We start from the raw sequence: 25,535 nt of genomic DNA, 5'->3' as shown, positions 1-25,535 counted from the left end.
AGTATCACACCTCATGTAGTCTAGCCCATAGTCCTATAAGGTTAGTATCACACCTCATGTAGTCTAGTTAGTATCACACCTCATGTAGTCTAGTCCATAGTCCTATAAGGTTAGTATCACACCTCATGTAGTCTAGCCCATAGTCCTATAAGGTTAGTATCACACCTCATGTAGTCTAGCCCATAGTCCTATAAGGTTAGTATCACACCTCATGTAGTCTAGTTAGTATCACACCTCATGTAGTCTAGCCCATAGTCCTATAAGGTTAGTATCACACCTCATGTAGTCTAGTTAGTATCACACCTCATGTAGTCTAGTTAGTATCACACCTCATGTAGTCTAGTTAGTATCACACCTCATGTAGTCTAGTCCATAGTACTATAAGGTTAGTATCACACCTCATGTAGTCTAGCCCATAGTACTATAAGGTTAGTATCACACCTCATGTAGTCTAGTCCATAGTCCTATAAGGTTAGTATCACACCTCATATAGCCTAGCCCATAGGCCTATAAGGTTAGTATCACACCTCATGTAGTCTAGTCCATAGTCCTATAAGGTTAGTATCACACCTCATGTAGTCTAGTTAGTATCACACCTCATGTAGTCTAGCCCATAGTCCTATAAGGTTAGTATCACACCTCATGTAGTCTAGTCCATAGTCCTATAAGGTTAGTATCACACCTCATGTAGTCTAGCCCATAGTCCTATAAGGTTAGTATCACACCTCATGTAGTCTAGTCCATAGTCCTATAAGGTTAGTATCACACCTCATGTAGTCTAGTCCATAGTCCTATAAGGTTAGTATCACACCTCATGTAGCCTAGTCCATAGTCCTATAAGGTTAGTATCACACCTCAAGTAGTCTAGTTAGTATCACACCTCATGTAGTCTAGTCCATAGTCCTATAAGGTTAGTATCACACCTCATGTAGTCTAGTCCATAGTCCTATAAGGTTAGTATCACACCTCATGTAGTCTAGTCCATAGTCCTATAAGGTTAGTATCACACCTCATGTAGCCTAGTCCATAGTCCTATAAGGTTAGTATCACACCTCAAGTAGTCTAGTTAGTATCACACCTCATGTAGTCTAGTCCATAGTCCTATAAGGTTAGTATCACACCTCATGTAGTCTAGTCCATAGTCCTATAAGGTTAGTATCACACCTCATGTAGCCTAGTCCATAGTCCTATAAGGTTAGTATCACACCTCATGTAGCCTAGCCCATAGTCCTATAAGGTTAGTATCACACCTCATGTAGTCTAGCCCATAGTCCTATAAGGTTAGTATCACACCTCATGTAGTCTAGTCCATAGTCCTATAAGGTTAGTATCACACCTCATGTAGTCTAGCCCATAGTCCTATAAGGTTAGTATCACACCTCATGTAGTCTAGTCCATAGACCTATAAGGTTAGTATCACACCTCATGTAGTCTAGTCCATAGTCCTATAAGGTTAGTATCACACCTCAAGTAGTCTAGTTAGTATCACACCTCATGTAGTCTAGTCCATAGTCCTATAAGGTTAGTATCACACCTCAAGTAGTCTAGTTAGTATCACACCTCATGTAGTCTAGTCCATAGTCCTATAAGGTTAGTATCACACCTCAAGTAGTCTAGTTAGTATCACACCTCATGTAGTCTAGTCCATAGTCCTATAAGGTTAGTATCACACCTCATGTAGTCTAGTCCATAGTCCTATAAGGTTAGTATCACACCTCAAGTAGTCTAGTTAGTATCACACCTCATGTAGTCTAGTCCATAGTCCTATAAGGTTAGTATCACACCTCAAGTAGTCTAGTTAGTATCACACCTCATGTAGTCTAGTCCATAGTCCTATAAGGTTAGTATCACACCTCATGTAGTCTAGTCCATAGTCCTATAAGGTTAGTATCACACCTCATGTAGTCTAGTCCATAGTCCTATAAGGTTAGTATCACACCTCATGTAGCCTAGTCCATAGTCCTATAAGGTTAGTATCACACCTCAAGTAGTCTAGTTAGTATCACACCTCATGTAGTCTAGTCCATAGTCCTATAAGGTTAGTATCACACCTCATGTAGTCTAGCCCATAGTCCTATAAGGTTAGTATCACACCTCATGTAGTCTAGTCCATAGTCCTATAAGGTTAGTATCACACCTCATGTAGTCTAGTCCATAGTCCTATAAGGTTAGTATCACACCTCATGTAGTCTAGTCCATAGTCCTATAAGGTTAGTATCACACCTCATGTAGTCTAGTCCATAGTCCTATAAGGTTAGTATCACACCTCATGTAGTCTAGTCCATAGTCCTATAAGGTTAGTATCACACCTCATGTAGTCTAGTCCATAGTCCTATAAGGTTAGTATCACACCTCATGTAGTCTAGTCCATAGTCCTATAAGGTTAGTATCACACCTCATGTAGTCTAGTCCATAGTCCTATAAGGTTAGTATCACACCTCATGTAGTCTAGTCCATAGTCCTATAAGGTTAGTATCACACCTCATGTAGTCTAGTCCATAGTCCTATAAGGTTAGTATCACACCTCAAGTAGTCTAGTTAGTATCACACCTCATGTAGTCTAGCCCATAGTCCTATAAGGTTAGTATCACACCTCATGTAGTCTAGTCCATAGTCCTATAAGGTTAGTATCACACCTCATGTAGTCTAGTTAGTATCACACCTCATGTAGTCTAGTCCATAGTCCTATAAGGTTAGTATCACACCTCATGTAGTCTAGTCCATAGTCCTATAAGGTTAGTATCACACCTCAAGTAGTCTAGTTAGTATCACACCTCATGTAGTCTAGTCCATAGTCCTATAAGGTTAGTATCACACCTCATGTAGTCTAGTCCATAGTCCTATAAGGTTAGTATCACACCTCAAGTAGTCTAGTTAGTATCACACCTCATGTAGTCTAGTCCATAGTCCTATAAGGTTAGTATCACACCTCAAGTAGTCTAGTTAGTATCACACCTCATGTAGTCTAGCCCATAGTCCTATAAGGTTAGTATCTCATTATGTAGTCTAGTCCATAGTCCTATAAGGTTAGTATCTCATTATGTAGTCTAGCCCATAGTCCTATAAGGTTAGTATCACACCTCATGTAGTCTAGTTAGTATCACACCTCATGTAGTCTAGTTAGTATCACACCTCATGTAGTCTAGCCCATAGTCCTATAAGGTTAGTATCACACCTCATGTAGTCTAGTTAGTATCACACCTCATGTAGTCTAGCCCATAGTCCTATAAGGTTAGTATCACACCTCATGTAGTCTAGTTAGTATCACACCTCATGTAGTCTAGCCCATAGTCCTATAAGGTTAGTATCACACCTCATGTAGTCTAGTTAGTATCACACCTCATGTAGTCTAGTTAGTATCACACCTCATGTAGTCTAGTTAGTATCACACCTCATGTAGTCTAGTTAGTATCACACCTCATGTAGTCTAGCCCATAGTCCTATAAGGTTAGTATCACACCTCATGTAGTCTAGTTAGTATCACACCTCATGTAGTCTAGTTAGTATCACACCTCATGTAGTCTAGTTAGTATCACACCTCATGTAGTCTAGTTAGTATCACACCTCATGTAGTCTAGTTAGTATCACACCTCATGTAGTCTAGTTAGTATCACACCTCATGTAGTCTAGCCCATAGTCCTATAAGGTTAGTATCACACCTCATGTAGTCTAGTTAGTATCACACCTCATGTAGTCTAGTTAGTATCACACCTCATGTAGTCTAGTCCATAGTCCTATAAGGTTAGTATCACACCTCATGTAGTCTAGTTAGTATCACACCTCATGTAGTCTAGCCCATAGTCCTATAAGGTTAGTATCACACCTCATGTAGTCTAGTCCATAGTCCTATAAGGTTAGTATCACACCTCATGTAGTCTAGTTAGTATCACACCTCATGTAGTCTAGCCCATAGTCCTATAAGGTTAGTATCACACCTCATGTAGTCTAGCCCATAGTCCTATAAGGTTAGTATCACACCTCATGTAGTCTAGTCCATAGTCCTATAAGGTTAGTATCACACCTCATGTAGTCTAGTTAGTATCACACCTCATGTAGTCTAGCCCATAGTCCTATAAGGTTAGTATCACACCTCATGTAGTCTAGTTAGTATCACACCTCATGTAGTCTAGCCCATAGTCCTATAAGGTTAGTATCACACCTCATGTAGTCTAGTTAGTATCACACCTCATGTAGTCTAGTTAGTATCACACCTCATGTAGTCTAGTTAGTATCACACCTCATGTAGTCTAGTCCATAGTCCTATAAGGTTAGTATCACACCTCATGTAGTCTAGCCCATAGTCCTATAAGGTTAGTATCACACCTCATGTAGTCTAGTTAGTATCACACCTCATGTAGTCTAGTTAGTATCACACCTCATGTAGTCTAGTTAGTATCACACCTCATGTAGTCTAGTTAGTATCACACCTCATGTAGTCTAGTTAGTATCACACCTCATGTAGTCTAGCCCATAGTCCTATAAGGTTAGTATCACACCTCATGTAGTCTAGTTAGTATCACACCTCATGTAGTCTAGCCCATAGTCCTATAAGGTTAGTATCACACCTCATGTAGTCTAGCCCATAGTCCTATAAGGTTAGTATCACACCTCATGTAGTCTAGTCCATAGTCCTATAAGGTTAGTATCACACCTCATGTAGTCTAGTTAGTATCACACCTCATGTAGTCTAGTTAGTATCACACCTCATGTAGTCTAGCCCATAGTCCTATAAGGTTAGTATCACACCTCATGTAGTCTAGCCCATAGTCCTATAAGGTTAGTATCACACCTCATGTAGTCTAGTCCATAGTCCTATAAGGTTAGTATCACACCTCATGTAGTCTAGCCCATAGTCCTATAAGGTTAGTATCACACCTCATGTAGTCTAGTTAGTATCACACCTCATGTAGTCTAGTTAGTATCACACCTCATGTAGTCTAGTCCATAGTCCTATAAGGTTAGTATCACACCTCATGTAGTCTAGCCCATAGTCCTATAAGGTTAGTATCACACCTCATGTAGTCTAGCCCATAGTCCTATAAGGTTAGTATCACACCTCATGTAGTCTAGCCCATAGTCCTATAAGGTTAGTATCACACCTCATGTAGTCTAGTTAGTATCATACCTCATGTAGTCTAGTTAGTATCACACCTCATGTAGTCTAGCCCATAGTCCTATAAGGTTAGTATCACACCTCATGTAGTCTAGCCCATAGTCCTATAAGGTTAGTATCACACCTCATGTAGTCTAGTTAGTATCACACCTCATGTAGTCTAGCCCATAGTCCTATAAGGTTAGTATCACACCTCATGTAGTCTAGTCCATAGTCCTATAAGGTTAGTATCACACCTCATGTAGTCTAGCCCATAGTCCTATAAGGTTAGTATCACACCTCATGTAGTCTAGTTAGTATCACACCTCATGTAGTCTAGCCCATAGTCCTATAAGGTTAGTATCACACCTCATGTAGTCTAGTCCATAGTCCTATAAGGTTAGTATCACACCTCATGTAGTCTAGTTAGTATCACACCTCATGTAGTCTAGTTAGTATCACACCTCATGTAGTCTAGTTAGTATCACACCTCATGTAGTCTAGTTAGTATCACACCTCATGTAGTCTAGTTAGTATCACACCTCATGTAGTCTAGTCCATAGTCCTATAAGGTTAGTATCACACCTCATGTAGTCTAGTCCATAGTCCTATAAGGTTAGTATCACACCTCATGTAGTCTAGTCCATAGTCCTATAAGGTTAGTATCACACCTCATGTAGTCTAGTCCATAGTCCTATAAGGTTAGTATCACACCTCATGTAGTCTAGTCCATAGTCCTATAAGGTTAGTATCACACCTCATGTAGTCTAGTCCATAGTCCTATAAGGTTAGTATCACACCTCATGTAGTCTAGTCCATAGTCCTATAAGGTTAGTATCACACCTCATGTAGTCTAGTCCATAGTCCTATAAGGTTAGTATCACACCTCATGTAGTCTAGTTAGTATCACACCTCATGTAGTCTAGTTAGTATCACACCTCATGTAGTCTAGTTAGTATCACACCTCATGTAGTCTAGCCCATAGTCCTATAAGGTTAGTATCACACCTCATGTAGTCTAGTCCATAGTCCTATAAGGTTAGTATCACACCTCATGTAGTCTAGCCCATAGTCCTATAAGGTTAGTATCACACCTCATGTAGTCTAGCCCATAGTCCTATAAGGTTAGTATCACACCTCATGTAGTCTAGTCCATAGTCCTATAAGGTTAGTATCACACCTCATGTAGTCTAGTTAGTATCACACCTCATGTAGTCTAGTTAGTATCACACCTCATGTAGTCTAGTTAGTATCACACCTCATGTAGTCTAGTTAGTATCACACCTCATGTAGTCTAGTTAGTATCACACCTCATGTAGTCTAGTCCATAGTCCTATAAGGTTAGTATCACACCTCATGTAGTCTAGCCCATAGTCCTATAAGGTTAGTATCACACCTCATGTAGTCTAGTTAGTATCACACCTCATGTAGTCTAGTTAGTATCACACCTCATGTAGTCTAGTTAGTATCACACCTCATGTAGTCTAGTTAGTATCACACCTCATGTAGTCTAGTTAGTATCACACCTCATGTAGTCTAGCCCATAGTCCTATAAGGTTAGTATCACACCTCATGTAGTCTAGTTAGTATCACACCTCATGTAGTCTAGCCCATAGTCCTATAAGGTTAGTATCACACCTCATGTAGTCTAGCCCATAGTCCTATAAGGTTAGTATCACACCTCATGTAGTCTAGTCCATAGTCCTATAAGGTTAGTATCACACCTCATGTAGTCTAGTTAGTATCACACCTCATGTAGTCTAGTTAGTATCACACCTCATGTAGTCTAGCCCATAGTCCTATAAGGTTAGTATCACACCTCATGTAGTCTAGCCCATAGTCCTATAAGGTTAGTATCACACCTCATGTAGTCTAGTCCATAGTCCTATAAGGTTAGTATCACACCTCATGTAGTCTAGTTAGTATCACACCTCATGTAGTCTAGTTAGTATCACACCTCATGTAGTCTAGTCCATAGTCCTATAAGGTTAGTATCACACCTCATGTAGTCTAGCCCATAGTCCTATAAGGTTAGTATCACACCTCATGTAGTCTAGCCCATAGTCCTATAAGGTTAGTATCACACCTCATGTAGTCTAGCCCATAGTCCTATAAGGTTAGTATCACACCTCATGTAGTCTAGTTAGTATCATACCTCATGTAGTCTAGTTAGTATCACACCTCATGTAGTCTAGCCCATAGTCCTATAAGGTTAGTATCACACCTCATGTAGTCTAGCCCATAGTCCTATAAGGTTAGTATCACACCTCATGTAGTCTAGTTAGTATCACACCTCATGTAGTCTAGCCCATAGTCCTATAAGGTTAGTATCACACCTCATGTAGTCTAGTCCATAGTCCTATAAGGTTAGTATCACACCTCATGTAGTCTAGCCCATAGTCCTATAAGGTTAGTATCACACCTCATGTAGTCTAGTTAGTATCACACCTCATGTAGTCTAGCCCATAGTCCTATAAGGTTAGTATCACACCTCATGTAGTCTAGTCCATAGTCCTATAAGGTTAGTATCACACCTCATGTAGTCTAGTTAGTATCACACCTCATGTAGTCTAGTTAGTATCACACCTCATGTAGTCTAGTTAGTATCACACCTCATGTAGTCTAGTTAGTATCACACCTCATGTAGTCTAGTTAGTATCACACCTCATGTAGTCTAGTCCATAGTCCTATAAGGTTAGTATCACACCTCATGTAGTCTAGCCCATAGTCCTATAAGGTTAGTATCACACCTCATGTAGTCTAGTTAGTATCACACCTCATGTAGTCTAGTTAGTATCACACCTCATGTAGTCTAGTTAGTATCACACCTCATGTAGTCTAGTTAGTATCACACCTCATGTAGTCTAGTTAGTATCACACCTCATGTAGTCTAGCCCATAGTCCTATAAGGTTAGTATCACACCTCATGTAGTCTAGCCCATAGTCCTATAAGGTTAGTATCACACCTCATGTAGTCTAGTCCATAGTCCTATAAGGTTAGTATCACACCTCATGTAGTCTAGCCCATAGTCCTATAAGGTTAGTATCACACCTCATGTAGTCTAGTTAGTATCACACCTCATGTAGTCTAGTTAGTATCACACCTCATGTAGTCTAGTCCATAGTCCTATAAGTTAGTATCACACCTCATGTAGTCTAGCCCATAGTCCTATAAGGTTAGTATCACACCTCATGTAGTCTAGTTAGTATCACACCTCATGTAGTCTAGTTAGTATCACACCTCATGTAGTCTAGCCCATAGTCCTATAAGGTTAGTATCACACCTCATGTAGTCTAGCCCATAGTCCTATAAGGTTAGTATCACACCTCATGTAGTCTAGTCCATAGTCCTATAAGGTTAGTATCACACCTCATGTAGTCTAGTTAGTATCACACCTCATGTAGTCTAGTTAGTATCACACCTCATGTAGTCTAGCCCATAGTCCTATAAGGTTAGTATCACACCTCATGTAGTCTAGCCCATAGTCCTATAAGGTTAGTATCACACCTCATGTAGTCTAGTTAGTATCACACCTCATGTAGTCTAGCCCATAGTCCTATAAGGTTAGTATCACACCTCATGTAGTCTAGCCCATAGTCCTATAAGGTTAGTATCACACCTCATGTAGTCTAGTTAGTATCACACCTCATGTAGTCTAGTCCATAGTACTATAAGGTTAGTATCACACCTCATGTAGTCTAGTCCATAGTCCTATAAGGTTAGTATCACACCTCATGTAGTCTAGCCCATAGTCCTATAAGGTTAGTATCACACCTCATGTAGTCTAGTCCATAGTCCTATAAGGTTAGTATCACACCTCATGTAGTCTAGTCCATAGTCCTATAAGGTTAGTATCACACCTCATGTAGTCTAGTTAGTATCACACCTCATGTAGTCTAGTTAGTATCACACCTCATGTAGTCTAGTTAGTATCACACCTCATGTAGTCTAGCCCATAGTCCTATAAGGTTAGTATCACACCTCATGTAGTCTAGTTAGTATCACACCTCATGTAGTCTAGTTAGTATCACACCTCATGTAGTCTAGCCCATAGTCCTATAAGGTTAGTATCACACCTCATGTAGTCTAGCCCATAGTCCTATAAGGTTAGTATCACACCTCATGTAGTCTAGTTAGTATCACACCTCATGTAGTCTAGCCCATAGTCCTATAAGGTTAGTATCACACCTCATGTAGTCTAGCCCATAGTCCTATAAGGTTAGTATCACACCTCATGTAGTCTAGCCCATAGTCCTATAAGGTTAGTATCACACCTCATGTAGTCTAGTTAGTATCACACCTCATGTAGTCTAGTTAGTATCACACCTCATGTAGTCTAGTTAGTATCACACCTCATGTAGTCTAGTTAGTAACACACCTCATGTAGTCTAGTTAGTATCACACCTCATGTAGTCTAGTTAGTATCACACCTCATGTAGTCTAGTTAGTATCACACCTCATGTAGTCTAGTTAGTATCACACCTCATGTAGTCTAGTCCATAGTCCTATAAGGTTAGTATCACACCTCATGTAGTCTAGTCCATAGTCCTATAAGGTTAGTATCACACCTCATGTAGCCTAGCCCATAGTCCTATAAGGTTAGTATCACACCTCATGTAGTCTAGTTAGTATCACACCTCATGTAGTCTAGTTAGTATCACACCTCATGTAGTCTAGCCCATAGTCCTATAAGGTTAGTATCACACCTCATGTAGTCTAGCCCATAGTCCTATAAGGTTAGTATCACACCTCATGTAGTCTAGTCCATAGTCCTATAAGGTTAGTATCACACCTCATGTAGTCTAGCCCATAGTCCTATAAGGTTAGTATCACACCTCATGTAGTCTAGTTAGTATCACACCTCATGTAGTCTAGTTAGTATCACACCTCATGTAGTCTAGCCCATAGTCCTATAAGGTTAGTATCACACCTCATGTAGCCTAGCCCATAGTCCTATAAGGTTAGTATCACACCTCATGTAGTCTAGTCCATAGTCCTATAAGGTTAGTATCACACCTCATGTAGTCTAGTCCATAGTCCTATAAGGTTAGTATCACACCTCATGTAGTCTAGTCCATAGTCCTATAAGGTTAGTATCACACCTCATGTAGTCTAGTTAGTATCACACCTCATGTAGTCTAGTTAGTATCACACCTCATGTAGTCTAGCCCATAGTCCTATAAGGTTAGTATCACACCTCATGTAGTCTAGTTAGTATCACACCTCATGTAGTCTAGTTAGTATCACACCTCATGTAGTCTAGTTAGTATCACACCTCATGTAGTCTAGTTAGTATCACACCTCATGTAGTCTAGTTAGTATCACACCTCATGTAGTCTAGTCCATAGTCCTATAAGGTTAGTATCACACCTCATGTAGTCTAGTCCATAGTCCTATAAGGTTAGTATCACACCTCATGTAGTCTAGTCCATAGTCCTATAAGGTTAGTATCACACCTCATGTAGTCTAGTTAGTATCACACCTCATGTAGTCTAGTCCATAGTCCTATAAGGTTAGTATCACACCTCATGTAGTCTAGTTAGTATCACACCTCATGTAGTCTAGTCCATAGTCCTATAAGGTTAGTATCACACCTCATGTAGTCTAGTTCATAGTCCTATAAGGTTAGTATCACACCTCATGTAGTCTAGTCCATAGTCCTATAAGGTTAGTATCACACCTCATGTAGCCTAGCCCATAGGCCTATATGTTTTAATAAGGTTTGTATCACAACTAAAGTGGCCAAATCTTAAAATAAAGCACATGAATCTGCTTTAAAAGGCTGTAGAGCCTAACCAGCATATACAGTTGAAGTGGGAAGTCTACATACACCTCAGACAAAGACATTTAAACTCAGTTTTTCACAATTCCTGACATTTAATCCGAGTAAAAGTTGTCTGTTTTAGGTCAGATAGGATCACCACTTTATTTTAAGAATGTGAAATGTCAGAATAATAGTAGAGAGAATGATTTATTTCAGCTTTTATTTCTTTCACCACATTCCCAGTGGGTCAGAAGTTTACAGTCAATTAGTATTTGGTAGCATTGCCTTTAAATAGTTTAACTTGGGTCAAACGTTTCGGGTAGACTTCCAAAAGCTTCCCACAATAAGTTGGGTGAATTTTGGCCCATTCCTCCTGACAGAACTGGTGTAACTGAGTCAGGTTTGTAGGCCTCCTTGCTCGCACACGCTTTTTCAGTTCTGCCCACAAATTTTCTATGGGATTGAGGTGAGGGCTTTGTTATGGCCACTCCAATACCTTGACTTTGTTGTCCTTAAGCCATTTTACCACAACTTTGGAAGTATGCTTGGGGTCATTGTCCATTTGGAAGACCCATTTGTGACCAAGCTTTAACTTCCTGACTGATGTCTTGAGATGTTGCTTCAATATATCCACATCATTTCCCCTACTCATGATGCCATCTATTTTGTGAAGTGCACCAGTCCCTCCTGCAGCAAAGCACCCCCACAACATGATGCTGCCACCCCCGTACTTCACGGTTGGGGTGGTGTTCTTCGGCTTGCAAGTCTCCCCCTTTTTAGGAGGTGGAGGTGGAGGAGGTGCCCTGCTGCTAGCTCGACCCGGATGGAGAGATCTGATGTATACTGATCCATCAGCCTTGTCTAACTGTCTGTCTTTCCGTGGTGTCTCCCCCTGCAGGCTGACGAGTCTCAGGACGTCCTCCACCTCAACTACACGTCCTGGCCGGACCACGGTGTCCCCACGGTCAACGCCATCGATAGCATCCTGCAGTTCGTACACATCGTCCGCCAGCAGGCCAACCGCACCAAAGAACCCATTGTGGTTCACTGCAGGTACGTACAGGGTCTACCAGGCTCAACCACAGGGGCCATGCTGTCAGGGACATGTTACTCAGACAGAGTTGTCTGAGAGCTCCCAAATGGAAGCCAGTAGTCCTTAGAGAAACAGCCTTCAGACCAAACTTCCAGTCTACATATGAAACCCAAATGGAAGCCACTAGGCCTTAGAGAAACAGCCTTCAGACCAAACTTCCAGTCTACATATGAAACCCAAATGGAAGCCAGTAGGCCTTAGAGAAACAGCCTTCAGACCAAACTTCCAGTCTACACAAGTAGGAATCCACAAGGTAACTAACAATTAACAAAACAACTCTGTTTCCTTTGAGAAAATTGTCACTTGTAAAAGAATTGAGAAAACCAGGCCTTTTTAAACTATAAACAGTTTCCTAGTAACAAACGTTTCTCTACAGAACACTCTTTCACTGCATTGATTGAGAGTCAACCATGTTGTCTTCACAGTGGTGGTGTCTCTCCACAGTGCTGGTGTCTCTCCACAGTGCTGGTGTCTCTCCACTAACAGCCATGTCAACCATGTTGTCTCTACAGTGCTGGTGTCTCTCCACAGTGCTGGTGTCTCTCCACTAACAGCCATGTCAACCATGTTGTCTTCAGCTGTCAAGTCCTTTCCAATCAGTGCAGAGGCAACTGAGCCACTCAAACCATAGTGAGATGTCAGACGGTTATCAGAGGTTATTCATGAGTTGACAGCTCTACAGGGCCATGTCTCTCCACAGTACTGGTGTCTCTCCACAGTGCTGGTGTCTCTCCACAGTGCTGGTGTCTCTCCACAGTGCTGGTGTCTCTCCACAGTACTGGTGTCTCTCCACAGTGCTGGTGTCTCTCCACAGTGCTGGTGTCTCTCCAAGGTGCTGGTGTCTCTCCACAGTGCTGGTGTCTCTCCACTAACAGGATGTTGTATCTCTCCACCAACAGGATGTTGTGTCTCTCCACTAACAGGATGTTGTATCTCTCCACCAACAGGATGTTGTGTCTCTCCACTAACAGGATGTTGTGTCTCTCCACTAACAGGATGTTGTATCTCTCCACCAACAGGATGTTGTGTCTCTCCACTAACAGGATGTTGTATCTCTCCACCAACAGGATGTTGTGTCTCTCCACTAACAGGATGTTGTGTCTCTCCACTAACAGGATGTTGTATCTCTCCACTAACAGGATGTTGTGTCTCTCCACTAACAGGATGTTGTGTCTCTCCACTAACAGGATGTTGTGTCTCTCCACTAACAGGATGTTGTGTCTCTCCACTAACAGGATGTTGTGTTGTCTCCACAGTGCTGGTGTGGGCCGGACAGGGACCTTCATCGCTCTGGACCGACTGATGCAGCACATCAGAGAACATGAGTATACTGACATCCTGGGTATGGTGTCTGAGATGAGGTCTCATCGACTCTCCATGGTCCAGACAGAGGTTAGAGACAGTCCCAGTGGGGGTTAGGGTTAGGATCTGAGATGAGGTCTCATCGACTCTCCATGGTCCAGACAGAGGTTAGAGACAGTCCCAGTGGGGGTTAGGGTTAGGATCTGAGATGAGGTCTCATCGACTCTCCATGGTCCAGACAGAGGTTAGAGACAGTCCCAGTGGGGGTTTAAGGGTTAGGATCTGAGATGAGGTCTCATCGAATCTCCATGGTCCAGAAAGGTAAGAGACAGTCCCAGTGGGGGTTAGGGTTAGGATCTGAGATGAGGTCTCATCGACTCTCTATGGTCCAGACAGAGGTTAGAGACAGTCCCAGTGGGGGTTAGGGTTAGGATCTGAGATGAGATCTCATCGACTCTCCATGGTCCAGACAGAGGTTAGAGACAGTCCCAGTGGGGGTTAGGGTTAGGATCTGAGATGAGGTCTCATCGACTCTCCATGGTCCAGACAGAGGTTAGAGACAGTCCCAGTGGGGGTTTAAGGGTTAGGATCTGAGATGAGGTCTCATCGAATCTCCATGGTCCAGAAAGGTAAGAGACAGTCCCAGTGGGGGTTAGGGTTAGGATCTGAGATGAGGTCTCATCGACTCTCTATGGTCCAGACAGAGGTTAGAGACAGTCCCAGTGGGGGTTAGGGTTAGGGTTAGGATCTGAGATGAGGTCTCATCGACTCTCCATGGTCCAGACAGAGGTAAGAGACAGTCCCAGTGGGGGTTAGGTTTAGGGTTAGGATCTGAGATGAGGTCTCATCGACTCTCCATGGTCCAGACAGAGGTTAGAGACAGTCCCAGTGGGGTTTAGGGTTAGGATCTGAGATGAGATGAGGTCTCATCGACTCTCCATGGTCCAGACAGAGGTAAGAGACAGTCCCAGTGGGGGTTAAGGGTTAGGATCTGAGATGAGGTCTCATCGACTCTCCATGGTCCAGACAGAGGTAAGAGACAGTCCCAGTGGGGGTTAAGGGTTAGGATCTGAGATGAGATGGGGTCTCATCGACTCTCCATGGTTCAGACAGAGGATAAGAGACAGTCCCAGTGGGGGTTAGGGTTAGGATCTGAGATGAGGTCTCATCGACACTGTCCCACTTTACATTCAGACTCTCCATGGTCCAGACAGAGGTTAGACTCTGTCTCCTTTCCCCTCAGACCGAGGTACTGTAGGGCCCCATCTGGTCTCTGGTCAGACTCTCTCCTTTCCCCTCAGACCGAGGTACTGTAGGGCCCCATCTGGTCTCTGGTCTGACTGTCTCCTTTCCCCTCAGACCGAGGTACTGTAGGGCCCCATCTGGTCTCTGGTCTGACTGTCTCCTTTCCCCTCAGACCGAGGTACTGTAGGGCCCCATCTGGTCTCTGGTCTGACTGTCTCCTTTCCCCTCAGACCGAGGTACTGTAGGGCCCCATCTGGTCTCTGGTCAGACTCTCTCCTTTCCCCTCAGACCGAGGTACTGTAGGGCCCCATCTGGTCTCTGGTCTGAACTAGGGCACTATGTGGGGAATAGGGCTCTGGTCTGAACTAGGGCACTATATGGGGAATAGGGCTCTGGTCTGAACTAGGGCACTATATGGGGAATAGGGCTCTGGTCAGAACTAGGGCACTATATGGGGAATAGGGCTCTGGTCAGAACTAGGGCACTATATGGGGAATAGGGCTCTGGTCAGAACTAGGGCACTATATGGGGAATAGGGCTCTGGTCAGAACTAGGGCAATATATGGGGAATAGGGCTCTGGTCTGAACTAGGGCACTATGTGGGGAATAGGGCACTGATCAGAACTAGGGCACTATATGGGGAATAGGGCTCTGGTCAGAACTAGGGCATTATATGGGGAATAGGGCTCTGGTCAGAACTAGGGCACTATATGGGGAATAGGGCTCTGGTCAGAACTAGGGCACTATATGGGGAATAGGGCTCTGGTCAGAACTAGGGCACTATATGGGGAATAGGGCTCTGGTCAGAACTAGGGCACTATATGGGGAATAGGGCTCTGGTCAGAACTAGGGCACTATATGGGGAATAGGGCTCTGGTCAGAACTAGGGCACTATATGGGGAATAGGGCTCTGGTCAGAACTAGGGCACTATATGGGGAATAGGGCTCTGGTCAGAACTAGGGCACTATATGGGGAATAGGGCTCTGGTCAGAACTAGGGCACTATATGGGGAATAGGGCTCTGGTCAGAACTAGGGCACTATATGGGGAATAGGGCTCTGGTCAGAACTAGGGCACTATATGGGGAATAGGGCTCTGGTCAGAACTAGGGCACTATATGGGGAATAGGGCTCTGGTCAGAACTAGGGCACTATATGGGGAATAGGGCTCTGGTCTGAACTAGGGCACTATATGGGGAATAGGGCTCTGGTCAGAACTAGGGCACTATATGGGGAATAGGGCTCTGGTCAGAACTAGGGCACTATATGGGGAATAGGGCTCTGGTCAGAACTAGGGCACTATATGGGGAATAGGGCTCTGGTCAGAACTAGGGCACTATATGGGGAATAGGGCTCTGGTCTGAACTAGGGCACTATGTGGGGAATAGGGCTCTGGTCAGAACTAGGGCACTATATGGGGAATAGGGCTCTGGTCAGAACTAGGGCACTATATGGGGAATGGGGCTCTGGTCAGAACTAGGGCACTATATGGGGAATAGGGCTCTGGTCAGAACTAGGGCACTATATGGGGAATAGGGCTCTGGTCAGAACTAGGGCACTATATGGGGAATAGGGCTCTGGTCAGAACTAGTGGTCCTTCTGTAGCTCAGTTGGAAGAGCATGGCGCTTGTAACGCCAGGGTAGTGGGTTCGATCCCCGGGACCACCCATACGTAGAATGTATGCACACATGACTGTAAGTCGCTTTGGATAAAAGCGTCTGCTAAATGGCATATATTATTATATTATTATATTATATATTATTATTATTATATTAGAACTAGGGCACTATATGGGGAATAGGGCTCTGGTCAGAACTAAGGCACTATATGGGGAATAGGGCTCTGGTCAGAACTAGGGCACTATATGGGGAATAGGGCTCTGGTCAGAACTAGGGCACTATGTGGGGAATAGGGCTCTGGTCAGAACTAGGGCACTATATGGGGAATAGGGCTCTGGTCAGAACTAGGGCACTATATGGGGAATAGGGCTCTGGTCAGAACTAGGGCACTATATGGGGAATAGGGTGCCATTTCAGACATACTTATGCACGGTCACTAAAACATTCTTCCTGTATGACGTCACTTCCTGTAGGAGCAGTATGTGTTCATCCACCAGTGTGTCCTGCTGATGTGGAAGAAGAAGACACAGTCCATCACCAGTGATGTCATCTACGAGAACATCAGCAAGTCCTAGTGACGCCTCCTGCACAACGTAAGAATCTGTAGACACCCTGTGAATCTATAGGCACCCCTCTGAATCTATGGGCTCCCCTCTGAATATATAGACACCCCTCTGAATCTATAGCCACCCCTCTGAATCTATAGCCACCCCTCTGAATCTATAGCCACCCCTCTGAATCTATAGCCACCCCTCTGAATCTATAGCCACCCCTCTGAATCTATAGCCACCCCTCTGAATCTATAGCCACCCTCTGAATCTATAGCCACCCTCTGAATCTATAGCCACCCCTCTGAATCTATAGCCACCCCTCTGAATATATAGCCACCCTCTGAATCTATAGCCACCCCTCTGAATCTATAGCCACCCCTCTGAATCTATAGCCACCCCTCTGAATCTATAGCCACCCCTCTGAATCTATAGCCACCCTCTGAATCTATAGCCACCCCTCTGAATCTATAGCCACCCCTCTGAATCTATAGCGACCCCTCTGAATCTATAGCCACCCTCTGAATATATAGACACCCCTCTGAATATATAGCCACCCCTCTGAATATATAGACACCCCTCTGAATCTATAGCCACCCCTCTGAATATATAGCCACCCCTCTGAATCTATAGCCACCCCTCTGAATCTATAGCCACCCCTCTGAATCTATAGCCACCCCTCTGAATCTATAGCCACCCCTCTGAATATATAGACACCCCTCTGAATCTATGGGTACCCCTCTGAATCTATAGCCACCCCTCTGAATCTATAGCCACCCCTCTGAATCTATAGCCACCCCTCTGAATATATAGCCACCCCTCTGAATCTATAGCCACCCCTCTGAATCTATAGCCACCCCTCTGAATCTATAGCCACCCCTCTGAATCTATAGCCAGCCCTCTGAATCTATAGCCAACCCTCTGAATCTATAGCCACCCCTCTGAATCTATAGCCACCCTTCTGAATCTATAGCCACCCTCTGAATCTATGGGCACCCCTCTGAATCTATAGCCACCCCTCTGAATCTATAGCCAGCCCTCTGAATCTATAGCCAACCCTCTGAATCTATAGCCACCCCTCTGAATCTATAGCCACCCCTCTGAATCTATAGCCACCCCTCTGAATCTATAGCCACCCCTCTGAATCTATAGCCACCCCTCTGAATCTATAGCCACCCCTCTGAATCTATGGGCACCCTCTGAATCTATAGCCACCCCTCTGAATCTATAGCCACCCTCTGAATCTATAGCCACCCCTCTGAATCTATAGCCACCCCTCTGAATCTATAGCCACCCCTCTGAATCTATAGCCACCCCTCTGAATCTTTTGCCACCCCTCTGAATATATAGACACCCCTCTGAATCTATGGGTACCCCTCTGAATCTATGGGCACCCCTCTGAATCTATAGCCACCCCTCTGAATCTATAGGCACCCCTCTGAATATATAGCCACCCCTCTGAATATATAGACACCCCTCTGAATCTATAGCCACCCCTCTGAATCTATAGCCACCCCTCTGAATCTATAGCCACCCCTCTGAATCTATGGGCACCCCTCTGAATCTATAGCCACCCCTCTGAATCTATAGCCACCCCTCTGAATCTATAGCCACCCCTCTGAATCTATAGCCACCCCTCTGAATCTATAGCCACCCCTCTGAATCTATAGCCACCCCTCTGAATCTATAGCCACCCCTCTGAATATATAGCCACCCCTCTGAATCTATAGCCACCCCTCTGAATATATAGACACCCCTCTGAATCTATAGCCACCCCTCTGAATATATAGCCACCCCTCTGAATATATAGACACCCCTCTGAATCTATAGCCACCCCTCTGAATATATAGCCACCCCTCTGAATATATAGACACCCCTCTGAATCTATAGCCACCCCTCTGAATATATAGCCACCCCTCTGAATCTATAGCCACCCCTCTGAATCTATAGTCACCCCTCTGAATCTATAGTCATCCTCTCTGAATCACCTATATCTGAGCAGGTCCCTACACTAGCAGTTCTATACTAACCCCTCTGAGCAGGTCCCTACACTAGCAGTTCTATACTAACCCCTCTGAATCACCTCTCTGTCATCAGATGGAGAGACTATATCTGAGCAGGTCCCTACACTAGCAGTTCTATACTAACCCCTCTGAGCAGGTCCCTACACTAGCAGTTCTATACTAACCCCTCTGAGCAGGTCCCTACACTAGCAGTTCTATACTAACCCCTCTGAGCAGGTCCCTACACTAGCAGTTCTATACTAACCCCTCTGAGCAGGTCCCTACACTAGCAGTTCTATACTAACCCCTCTGAGCAGGTCCCTACACTAGCAGTTCTATACTAACCCCTCTGAATCACCTCTCTGTTATCAGATGGAGAGACTATATCTGAGCAGGTCCCTACATTAGCAGTTCTATACTAACCCCTCTGAGCAGGTCCCTACACTAGCAGTTCTATACTAACCCCTCTGAGCAGGTCCCTACACTAGCAGTTCTATACTAACCCCTCTGAATCACCTCTCTGTTATCAGATGGAGAGACTATATCTGAGCAGGTCCCTACATTAGCAGTTCTATACTAACCCCTCTGAGCAGGTCCCTACACTAGCAGTTCTATACTAACCCCTCTGAGCAGGTCCCTACACTAGCAGTTCTATACTAACCCCTCTGAATCACCTCTCTGTTATCAGATGGAGAGACTATATCTGAGCAGGTCCCTACACTAGCAGTTCTATACTAACCCCTCTGAATCACCTCTCTGTTATCAGATGGAGAGACTATATCTGAGCAGGTCCCTACACTAGCAGTTCTATACTAACCCCTCTGAATCACCTCTCTGTTATCAGATGGAGAGACTATATCTGAGCAGGTCCCTACATTAGCAGTTCTATACTAACCCTGTTCTTCCTGTTGCAGGCCGTGACATCACTCAGACTCCCGTGCTTCAGGCATCCGTTCTCTACCGAGACACGTTTCATCATTGATACAACAAAATAAATGAACACAGAATGTTTGACTAATCTGACAACAACACAAGAAGAACAACATGAAGATGGATTGTAGTTTTAATTGGTGTTAGTTGTGTGGGATTGAACAGGGGTCTGAAGGAGGCTCGTTCACTGACTCAGACCAGGAGTTCTGGCCCTATGAAGCTTGATGTTGTTTCTCCTATTCAACCTTCAGCAGGACTACAGCACAACTGACCGAGACATCAGGAACCAGGCTGGTTGGGACAGCAGCATGACCCCTCTGAGTGATGAAACGTCTCTTATAAAAGGACACGTACCTTGTCTAGAGGGAGTGTGGACCCATCTTTCACACAGCAACTTAGTGGAACTGAACTGAAATGAGAGTGGTTCACATCTCAGACACCGTCTCCAACAAGGTTCACATCTCAGACACCGTCTCCAACAAGGTTCACATATCAGACACCGTCTCCAACAAACTTCACATCTCAGACACCGTCTCCAACAAGGTTCACATATCAGACACCGTCTCCAAAAAGGTTCACATCTCAGACACCGTCTCCAACAAACTTCACATCTCAGACACCGTCTCCAACAAGATTCACATATCAGACACCGTCTCCAACAAGGTTCACAGCTCAGACACCGTCTCCAACAAACTTCACATCTCAGACACCGTCTCCAACAAGGTTCACATATCAGACACCGTCTCCAACAAGGTTCACATCTCAGACACCGTCTCCAACTACAACAAGGTTCACAGCTCAGCCACCGTCTCCAACAAGGTTCACATATCAGACACCGTCTCCAACTACAACAAGGTTCACAGCTCAGACACCGTCTCCAACAAGGTTCACATATCAGACACCGTCTCCAACTACAACAAGGTTCACAGCTCAGACACCGTCTCCAACAAGGTTCACATATCAGACACCGTCTCCAACAAGGTTCACATCTCAGACACCGTCTCCAACAAACTTCACATATCAGACACCGTCTCCAACTGCAACAAGGTTCACATCTCAGACACCGTCTCCAACTACAACAAGGTTCACATATCAGACACCGTCTCCAACAAACTTCACATCTCAGACACAGTCTCCAACAAACTTCACATATCAGACACCGTCTCCAACAAACTTCACATATCAGACACCGTCTCCAACAAACTTCACATATCAGACACCGTCTCCAACAAACTTCACATCTCAGACACCGTCTCCAACTGCAACAAGGTTCACATCTCAGACACCGTCTCCAACTACAACAAGGTTCACATCAGACACCGTCTCCAACAAACTTCACATCTCAGACACAGTCTCCAACAAACTTCACATATCAGACACCGTCTCCAACAAACTTCACATATCAGACACCGTCTCCAACAAACTTCACATATCAGACACCGTCTCCAACAAACTTCACATATCAGACACCGTCTCCAACTGCAACAAACTTTCACTCTCTACTTTACACTGCCACCCTGGACGGAGACGCTGGAGGAAAGGCCTGTTACAGACAGATTGCTCTTGGAGGAAAGGCCTGTTACAGACAGACTGCTCTTGGAGGAAAGGCCTGTTACAGACAGGTTGCTCTTGGAGGAAAGGCCTGTTACAGACAGATTGCTCTTGGAGGAAAGGCCTGTTACAGACAGATTGCTCTTGGAGGAAAGGCCTGTTACAGACAGATTGCTCTTGGAGGAAAGGCCTGTTACAGACAGATTGCTCTTGGAGGAAAGGCCTGTTACAGACAGACTGCTCTTGGAGGAAAGGCCTGTTACAGACAGGTTGCTCTTGGAGGAAAGGCCTGTTACAGACAGGTTGCTCTTGGAGGAAAGGCCTGTTACAGACAGGTTGCTCTTGGAGGAAAGGCCTGTTACAGACAGGTTGCTCTTGGAGGAAAGGCCTGTTACAGACAGGTTGCTCTTGGAGGAAAGGCCTGTTACCGACAGGTCGCTCTTGGAGGAAAGGCCTGTTACAGACAGACTGCTCTTGGAGGAAAGGCCTGTTACAGACAGGTTGCTCTTGGAGGAAAGGCCTGTATCGTTTCAGCCGACTGCCAGCTTGTCAACATCACAGTACCATGACAAGACATGGGTTGTGGAATATCAGTTTAGAAGCTAAATACTGTGTTTCTATTTGCTAGAGACTGTTTTAATCTAGAGACTGTGTTTCTATTGGCTAGAAACCGTGGTATGCCAGTTTAGACTGTGGATCTATTGTTGTGCTTGCCCTGAGACCTTGGATTGGCTGTGGCCATTTGATGACAGGAGAGGAGAGCTGAGAGGAGAGAGAGACTATAGTGTTTCTGTCTGGTCCACATCACACTGCCCTGAGACTGATGATGCTGCTGCCTACTGTACTGTGGAGACATAACTGCTACATGACTTAAATGTAAATGTCTGGTATAGAAATGGGGAGGTTTTAAACTGCCATTTAAACCTCTTTACTGAAACAACAAGAGGGATGTTTTCTAGAAGATGGGGAGGTTTTAACTGTCATTTAAACCTCTTTACTGAAACAACAAGAGGGATGTTTTAACTGTCATTTAAATCTCTTTACTGAAACAACAAGAGGGATGTTTTCTAGAAGATGGGGAGGTTTTTAACTGTCATTTAAAATCTGAAACAACAAGATGGGGAGGTTTTAACTGTCATTTAAACCTCTTTACTGAAACAAGAGGGATGTTTTCTAGAAGATGGGGAGGTTTTAACTGTCATTTAAAACTCTTTACTGAAACAAGATGGATGTTTTCTAGAAGATGGGGAGGTTTTAACTGTCATTTAAACCTCTTTACTGAAACAAGAGGGATGTTTTCTAGAAGATGGGGAGGTTTTAACTGTCATTTAAACCTCTTTACTAAAACAAGAGGGATGTTTTCTAGAAGATGGGGAGGTTTTAACTGTCATTTAAACCTCTTTACTGAAACAAGAGGGATGTTTTCTAGAAGATGGGGAGGTTTTAACTGTCATTTAAACCTCTTTACTGAAACAAGAGGGATGTTTTCTAGAAGATGGGGAGGTTTTAACTGTCATTTAAAACTCTTTACTGAAACAAGAGGGATGTTTTCTAGAAGATGGGGAGGTTTTAACTGTCATTTAAACCTCTTTACTGAAACAACAAGATGGGGAGGTTTTAACTGTCATTTAAATCTCTTTACTGAAACAACAAGAGGGATGTTTTCTAGAAGATGGGGAGGTTTTTAACTGTCATTTAAAACTCTTTACTGAAACAACAAGAGGGGGAGGTTTTAACTGTCATTTAAACCTCTTTACTGAAACAACAAGATGGGGAGGTTTTAACTGTCATTTAAATCTCTTTACTGAAACAACAAGAGGGATGTTTTCTAGAAGATGGGGAGGTTTTTAACTGTAATTTAAATCTCTTTACTGAAACAACAAGAGGGGGAGGTTTTAACTGTCATTTAAATCTCTTTACTGAAACAACAAGAGGGGGAGGTTTTAACTGTCATTTAAATCTCTTTACTGAAACAACAAGAGGGATGTTTTCTAGAAGATGGGGAGGTTTTTAACTGTCATTTAAATCTCTTTACTGAAACAACAAGAGGGGGAGGTTTTAACTGTCATTTAAATCTCTTTACTGAAACAACAAGAGGGATGTTTTCTAGAAGATGAGGTTTTAAACTGTCATTTAAACCTCTTTACTGAAACTAGAGGGATGTTTTAACTGTCATTTAAATCTCTTTACTGAAACAACAAGAGGGGGAGGTTTTAACTGTCATTTAAATCTCTTTACTGAAACAACAAGAGGGATGTTTTCTAGAAGATGGGGAGGTTTTTAACTGTCATTTAAATCTCTTTACTGAAACAACAAGAGGGGGAGGTTTTAACTGTCATTTAAATCTCTTTACTGAAACAAGAGAAGATGTTCTAAACTGTCATTTGTTTACCAGGCTATATAATTGCATTAGTTGCAATCGAGTGTTGAGACATGAACGGTGCATGTTGTAAATGTACATATCAGATTAGGCACTTCCTGTGTCTCCAGGTGATGACATCAGACCTACAGACAGCACAGTTCTGATGTCACAGGGAGAGGGGTGAAGTCCAGTTTACCTCCATCTATATGGGACCTCTGGACAGTAAGGAAAGGGAATAACTGGAAAAATATCAAATCAAATCCTCACTCTGGCTCAGCATTATCAAGGTACATTATTATTGAGGTACATTATCGAACAGTTGAGTGTTTACTAAATAGGGATCATTACATGATCTTGAATGTTGGTGCAGCAGCTACTGAGTTAAGAGTTAGGGCTACTGTACTGGCCTTCCGTCTCCAGCTCATCTGTCTCTGTCCATCTGTCTCTGTCCATCTGTCTCTGTCCAGCTCATCTGTCTCTGTCCATCTGTCTCTGTCCAGCTCATCTGTCTCTGTCCATCCGTCCGTCTCCAGCTCATCTGTCTCTGTCCAGCTCATCTGTCTCTGTCCATCTGTCTCTGTCCATCCGTCCGTCTCCAGCTCATCTGTCTCCGTCCAGCTCATCTGTCTCTGTCCAGCTCATCTGTCTCTGTCCAGCTCATCTGTCTCTGTCCATCCGTCCGTCTCCAGCTCATCTGTCTCTGTCCAGCTCATCTGTCTCTGTCCATCCGTCCGTCTCCAGCTCATCTGTCTCTCTCCAGCTCATCTGTCTCTGTCCAGCTCATCTGTCTCTGTCCAGCTCATCTGTCTCTGTCCATCTGTCTCTGTCCATCCGTCCGTCTCCAGCTCATCTGTCTCCGTCCAGCTCATCTGTCTCTGTCCAGCTCATCTGTCTCTGTCCAGCCGTCTGTCTCCAGCTCAGCTGTCTCCGTCCAGCTCATCTATCTCCGTCCAGCTCATCTGTCTCCGTCCAGCTCATCTGTCTCTGTCCAGCTCATCTGTCTCTGTCCAGCTCATCTGTCTCTGTCCATCCGTCCGTCTCCAGCTCATCTGTCTCTGTCCATCCGTCCGTCTCCAGCTCATCTGTCTCTGTCCATCCGTCCGTCTCCAGCTCATCTGTCTCCGTCAATCCGTCTCTGTCCATCCGTCCGTCTCCAGCTCATCTGTCTCTGTCCAGCCATCCGTCTCCAGCTCATCTGTCTCTGTCCAGCCGTCTGTCTGACCACTCCTTAGTTAGAGGAGCACCAAGTGTTTACAGAGGTGAAGGGTCAACCACCCTGACCTCATATTGACCTTACATTACATAGGTTAAATTACATGGGTTTACAGAGGTGAAGGGTCAACCATCCTGACCTCATATTGACCTTACATTACATAGGTTAAATTACATGGGTTTACAGAGGTGAAGAGTCAACCACCCTGACCTCATATTGACCTTACATTACATAGGAGGGAAATAGAAGGAAATCCTCCAAACAGGATTTCTGGAAAAGCTTTTGTGAAAGTTATCAGAAATATGCATCACGAGTTACATGACAGGGCTTCTATTACCGCAATTCCCCATCCGACACACTGTATATATATTCCTGTTTGTCCATGTACTCATTCTGGAACAACTCTGTTTCTCCATGTACTCATTCTGGAACAACTCTGTTTCTCCATGTACTCATTCTGGAACAACTCTGTTTCTCAGTGTACTCATTCTGGAACAACTCTGTTTCTCAGTGTACTCATTCTGGAACAACTTTGTTTCTCAGTGTACTCATTCTGGAACAACTCTGTTTCTCCATGTACTCATTCTGGAACAACACTGTTTCTCAGTGTACTCATTCTGGAACAACTCTGTTTCTCCATGTACTCATTCTGGAACAACTCTGTTTCTCCATGTACTCATTCTGGAACAACTCTGTTTCTCCATGTACTACCCACTCATTCTGGAACAACTCTGTTTCTCCATGTACTACCCACTCATTCTGGAACAACTCTGTTTCTCCCTGTACTCATTCTGGAACAACTCTGTTTCTCCA

General features: G+C 44.0%; 2 protein-coding genes across 9 annotated transcripts in view; both read left to right on the top strand.

Annotated features, from left to right (window-relative positions):
• The window catches only part of LOC124019918 (receptor-type tyrosine-protein phosphatase O-like), a 55,710-nt gene extending 35,990 nt beyond the window's left edge, over window positions 1–19,720 (top strand). For both annotated transcript variants that reach the window (XM_046335365.1, XM_046335364.1), the window contains 4 exons: window positions 11,755–11,909; window positions 13,206–13,341; window positions 16,589–16,708; window positions 19,581–19,720. In XM_046335365.1, coding sequence (XP_046191321.1) covers window positions 11,755–11,909; window positions 13,206–13,341; window positions 16,589–16,690 — 393 coding nt within the window. In that variant the 3' untranslated portion in view covers window positions 16,691–16,708; window positions 19,581–19,720. The remainder of the gene's footprint in view (window positions 1–11,754; window positions 11,910–13,205; window positions 13,342–16,588; window positions 16,709–19,580) is intronic.
• A 290-nt stretch (window positions 19,721–20,010) lies between these two features.
• On the top strand, window positions 20,011–23,962 carry LOC124019917 (serine-rich adhesin for platelets-like). 7 transcript variants are annotated; one of them, XR_006835871.1, is made up of 2 exons: window positions 20,011–22,163; window positions 22,925–23,962. XR_006835871.1 is itself a non-coding variant. In XM_046335363.1 (2 exons), exons 1-2 carry the CDS (start codon window positions 20,011–20,013, stop codon window positions 21,751–21,753), a joined length of 1,707 nt encoding a protein of 568 aa, XP_046191319.1. In that variant the 3' UTR covers window positions 21,754–23,962. The 7 variants fall into 7 exon arrangements, 3 of the variants coding, with proteins under 3 accessions (XP_046191319.1, XP_046191316.1, XP_046191317.1); XR_006835870.1 differs by having other exon boundaries at window positions 22,762–23,962; XR_006835868.1 differs by having other exon boundaries at window positions 20,011–22,335; window positions 22,877–23,962.
• Window positions 23,963–25,535: the final 1,573 nt, after the last annotated feature.

This window comes from Oncorhynchus gorbuscha, unplaced genomic scaffold (assembly GCF_021184085.1).
Source record: "Oncorhynchus gorbuscha isolate QuinsamMale2020 ecotype Even-year unplaced genomic scaffold, OgorEven_v1.0 Un_scaffold_722, whole genome shotgun sequence".
Classification (NCBI taxonomy): Eukaryota; Metazoa; Chordata; class Actinopteri; order Salmoniformes; family Salmonidae; genus Oncorhynchus; species Oncorhynchus gorbuscha.
The sequence above is the reverse complement of the archived record's forward strand: the minus strand, read 5'-3'. Positions and strand labels throughout refer to the sequence as shown.